The sequence below is a fragment of the Portunus trituberculatus genome, chromosome 21, assembly GCF_017591435.1.
Source record: "Portunus trituberculatus isolate SZX2019 chromosome 21, ASM1759143v1, whole genome shotgun sequence".
NCBI lineage: Eukaryota > Metazoa > Arthropoda > Malacostraca > Decapoda > Portunidae > Portunus > Portunus trituberculatus.
The window spans coordinates 2277339-2282338 of NC_059275.1; the positions used below are offsets into that span (position 1 = coordinate 2277339).

A 5000-nucleotide genomic window follows, 5' to 3' on the forward strand; every position below is an offset into this window, starting at 1 on the left:
ACCAACGAAAATATTACAAACAACGTACAAGAAATGAATTAAAAAGAATGGATTTCCACTTAATTTCTACCCGCTATAAATTAAAAAGTAAATATAAGACGGAAGGAAAAGTCTCTTACACCTTTGTGATGCGAGGAGGAGACATACCGAAGAGAAATGAAAGGCTTACAAACAACATACTAGAAAGAGATTAAAAAAGACTAGATTTCCCCCCAAAAATTTTTATCCAATATATTAGTAAAAAGTAAATATAAAACGGAAGGAACTGTCTCTTACACTCTTGTGATGAGAGGAGACACGGCAAACAGTAACGAAAGGATCACAAACAATTTACCCGAAAGGAATTAAAAAGAACAAATATTTCCCAGAATTTGTAGCCGTTATAGTATGAAAAACTGACTATAAAACGGAAAGAAACAACAAAAAACATCAACCTACAAGAAAAAAAATAAATAAAAGAATAGATTTTCCCAGAACTTACAAGAAAAAGACTAACAAGAATAAACTTCCCAATTTTTAACCAATATGAAGTGACGGCAGGAGGGAAGGCAATGCGGTGGTGAGGAGGAGGGGGGGCGTGGCAAGCAGTAGTGAAGGGGTTACTGGCGGGGTTAGGGGGGAAGCACCTGTACTCGCACCTGTCTCCCCTCTCATCTCTCTCATTAGTCGCAGCGATGACACCAACGGTAAGGAGGAACGCTTCACTCCCCGCGCTTCACTCAGACCTTGGTTACCTTGGTGCTTCAGTCAGACCTTTTCAGCTATCTTGGTGCTTCATTTAGGCCTTTTTTGTCTATTTTTGTGCTTCATTCTGATCTTTTTAGCGATCTTGGTGCTTCATTCAGACCTTTTCAGCTATCTTGGTGCTTCATTCAGACCTTGGTTACCTCGGTGCTTCATTCAGACCTTTTTAGCTATATTGTTGCTTCATTTAGACCTTTTTACCTATCTTGTTGCTTCATTTAGACCTTTTTAGCTATCTTTGTGCTTCATTCAGACCTTTTAGCTATCTTTGTGCTTCATTCAAATCTTTTTAACTATATTTGTGCTTCATTCAAATATTTTTAGCTATTTTTGTGCTTCATTCAAACCTTCCAATCTTTGTGCTTCTCTCAGACTTTCTTAGCTATCTTTGTGCTTCATTCATGTTTTTTAATCTTTCTGCTTCATTCAGACCCTTCTAATACGCTCAGACACTTTAGCGTTTCATAAAGACGTTTTTAACACAGCTATCTTTACGCTTCACTTCAGACTTTGAACACAATTACCTGTTCTTACGCTTCACATGAGATCTTTTTAATAAACCTGGCTAATTCTTGCGTTTCACAGATATTTTTTTTAACACATCTAATTGTTCCTGCAGTACATATCAGACATTTTAAAACAGATTTTTAACACATCTTTTTAAAGTTTTGACATCTTTTTCAATACACTTAACTATCAAAAAGTAAGTATTTTCTGATCCTCTCAAAGACATATTAAGATTCTAGAACAAGTAGTCACGCAGATTTGTTTAATATAACACAAATTTTTTACATCTTTTTAAACTTTCGACACTTTTTCAACACACTTAGCTATCACAAAGTATTTTCTGATCCTCTCAAACACGTATTAAGATTCTAGAACAAATAGTCACGTAGATTTGTTTAATATCCTCACCAACATTGAATTTTATAATATGTTTCACGATCCACCTTGAATGATCTGAAGCTTAAAGTGTTTTGGGTGACATATTTTTTCCTCCCTTCCTCCTTCAAGAGTCTCGAGTTATCTCTGTTTCCACCCCAGCGGCGTCCCCTGAGCTGCCTGGTGCCTCGCTCTGCTCTCTCGGGTCAAACAAAGTCTTCTAAATCCTCATCAGCCCATTCACTACTTTGCTAAGCCTCCCCCGTCATCACTTATTAGTTTTTAAGGCATCATTTTTAGCGTTGCTGTCTCTCAAATAGTTACGTAATGAAGAGAAAGATAATCCCTCTTTTTTTCTTTTCTGTCTCTCCATAGAAGTGATTTTTTTTTTCTAACAGTGCAGTGAATGTGAAGGGAAAAGATGACCAGAGAATTACGGTAAAATTTCTGAAACGCTTTGCTCTATCACAACGACTACTTTCCAAGGCCACAGAGATGATTAGCTGGATTAATAATGATGTCTCGTTAATCTGTCGCTAAAAAGGCAAAAACATCCTTAAAAGTCTTGTACCTTCATCTGGGGACTTCTAAGAGCAGCGGAGATGTGATACAAAATTGTTTAAGAATATTGCCCGAAAAGTGTGAAGTGTTTAGCAATCAGGTCTCAGGATGGACTTGATCTATTTAACAACTAATACTAATTTTTCCAATCTTCCTCTTCCTCTTGGGCACACTGCGGGACAAAGTATAATAGTGGCGCGGTGCTGCCTTTGTAACCTCGACAAATGAGTCTTAGTCCCACTGATGTGTATTAAAAGCAAACAAACACTGTCGATAAACACCACTTCCTGCTTCCACCGCCTTTGACAACACCTGCTGGAGTCGCCACGGTGTTTGGGTCTCGTCTTCGTTGTGCCATTCATTCCTTCATTATGCATTTTATTGGGTCGCTATTTCTATGTCGCGTCTGTGTGTGTGTGTGTGTGTGTGTGTGTGTGTGTGTGTGTGTGTGTGTGTGTGTGTGTGTGTGTGTGTGTGCAATTTTCTGGTGGTGCTCCTCCGCACTGTAACAAGAATTCAGTGTGACAGCTTTCCGCAGCTTCAATCTCGCCTCTCTTTGGTGTTCAGTTCCTGGTGGAGTGTTCAGACATTCAGTTTGGCCTCAATTCTGTGGGATATTCATAGACTTTCAGGACTAGAATGTATCGCGACGTACACATCATGCTTACGACAAGTCAGACAGTCAAGAGTCAGTCGTGTGCAGTTAGTGGTCGACGCAAACTGCCTCGCACATCATTCCTCGGCGGCTCCCTCTTAAACATTCTGCGACGCTTGACTTTCGCGGACGGTGCTTCTGTGTTCGGGGTAGCGGGGCGGACTCAGCGCCTATGTGCAGCACGGCGCGGCTCAACACGTCCCGCCCGACACGAGGCTTTTGTTGCTGTAACTTAGCTGATAGTCTGGGCCTCACCCCGGCCAGCACCGTGACTCACACCGCGGGAAAAGGCTGCCTGCTCCTGATAACACTAAATCTACCGGAGTTACTGCTCGACACCGAAGGAAACACAGAAGTAATGGTGACAGCGTGGCCGGCGTGCAGCAGGACTGCCGCCCGCGAGGCCAAATATACTATTGACAGGAGGCGCCTCTCCACCTCCCTGCCGCCAGCCGCGGCTGACGGACACTCTGGGTTTTGAATGCCACATAAAACTGACTGACACAAGATACGAAGTCACTCCGAGTCTCTGAGGCGAAGCGAGATGTAGGTCGTCAGCCCGACCACACCTGAAGCCGCCACAGCCTCCCTTGCCGCCCATAATTCTCCGCCTCCCACGACCCCCGCACCCTGTACCCTGCGGCCACCCACAGCGAGGCATCACATCCGTGCACGCCTCGCACTTTGCTTTCAGCGGGTCATCTCGCAGGTAGAGCGTGTCACTGTCTGGCGTGTCGTCCCGGGCAGGGGCGGCGGGGTGCCGGGCGGGGGTTCCACGTGTACAGTTTGGCTTCGTTCGTCAGCGGGCGGACAGCTGCTGCCCCGAGTGATGCGCAGGGCTCCCCTCCTTCAACTCACTGCAAGAGGTCGGGGAGGCGAGGCCCCGGAGAGCGGCCGTTCCTGACGGAGTGGCTGTCGCCGTCGCTGCCCGTGTGGCTGGGTTTGGCCGAGGTGGTGGTGACGGCCGTGGAGGGCTCCTTGCTCATGCCGCACTGGGAGGTGGTGCCCTCAGCGGACTCCCGGTCCTTCCCGGTGAGACGGGAACGCACGGAGGTGCCTCGGTACCGCACGGCGAACATCGAGTTCTCTGGCTTGAGGGCGTTGTTGACGTCTCGGCGAGCGGCGCACGTGCACGCCTTCATGAAACTCTTCTTGAAGTTGTCGCTGAGGAAGGCGTACAGGATTGGATTGAGCGCCGAGTTGATGTAGGAGAGGCAGGAGGAGATCATGTACAGTACCAGCTTGAAGTTGCTGTGTCCCTGCTTGGGCGGGCTGAGGATGAGTGTGAGCTGCAGCACCCAGTAGGGCAGCCAGCACAGCACGTACACCGTGATCACCGTCAGCACCAGGCGCGTCACCTTCTGCCGGGACTTCTTCTTCTCCTTGGACTTTGTCTTCGGCCCGACGGTCTTCAGCTTGTGCAGCACCAGGCTGTAGAAGACGAAGATGAGACACAGCGGGATGCCGAACGCCAGCGCGAAGGAGTAGCGGATGAAGGCGATCTCGCCGCGCACGCCGTGACTCTCGGGCCAAAAGATGTTGCAGGTATCAAGGCCGTCGTCCTCCAGCGTGTTGGAGTACATGAACACCGGCACGATCATGAGGGCGGAGAGCGTCCAGGCGGTGAGCGACACAAGCTTGGAGATCATGGACGTGCGGAACTTCGGCGAGCTGATGGGGTGACACACGGCGATGTAGCGATCGGCGCTCATGATGGTGAGGAACAGCGAGCTGGTGAACTGGTTGAGCGAGGTGGTGATCATGTACAGCTTGCACATGATGGAGCCGAAGGGCCAGTGGCCCAGCACCGAGGTGGTCATCAAGAAGGGAATGCCGATCACAAACAACTCGTCCGCGATGGCCAGGTTCAGGATGTACAGGTTGGTGACCGTCTGCATCTTGGAGAACCTGGTGACCACGTAGATGACCAGCGTGTTGCCGCACAGCCCCACCAGGCAAGTGAGGGCATAGAACAACTGCGTCACCACCATGGCAGTGGTGCTCATGCGCCCCGCGCCGCCCTCGAACAGGCTGAGGCTGCAGTTCATGTCCGTGATCTCCGTGTTGTTGGCCTCCTCCAGGCGTGCCAGGAAGGAGCAGTTCAGGGGCACGAAGTCCATCGTGAGGTTGTCCATGGTGGCGGTGGCGGTGGCGGTGA

The 5000-nt window shown here is 48.4% G+C and overlaps 1 protein-coding gene across 2 annotated transcripts in view; it reads right to left on the reverse strand.

Moving 5' to 3' along the window:
- Positions 1-2021: 2021 nt before the first annotated feature.
- The window catches only part of LOC123507107 (somatostatin receptor type 5-like), a 233600-nt gene continuing 230621 nt past the window's right edge, over positions 2022-5000 (reverse strand). For both annotated transcript variants that reach the window (XM_045259674.1, XM_045259673.1), the window contains one exon: positions 2022-5000. This exon is cut by the window's right edge and continues 278 nt beyond it. In XM_045259674.1, coding sequence (XP_045115609.1) covers positions 3697-4977 — 1281 coding nt within the window. In that variant the 5' untranslated portion in view covers positions 4978-5000 and the 3' untranslated portion in view covers positions 2022-3696.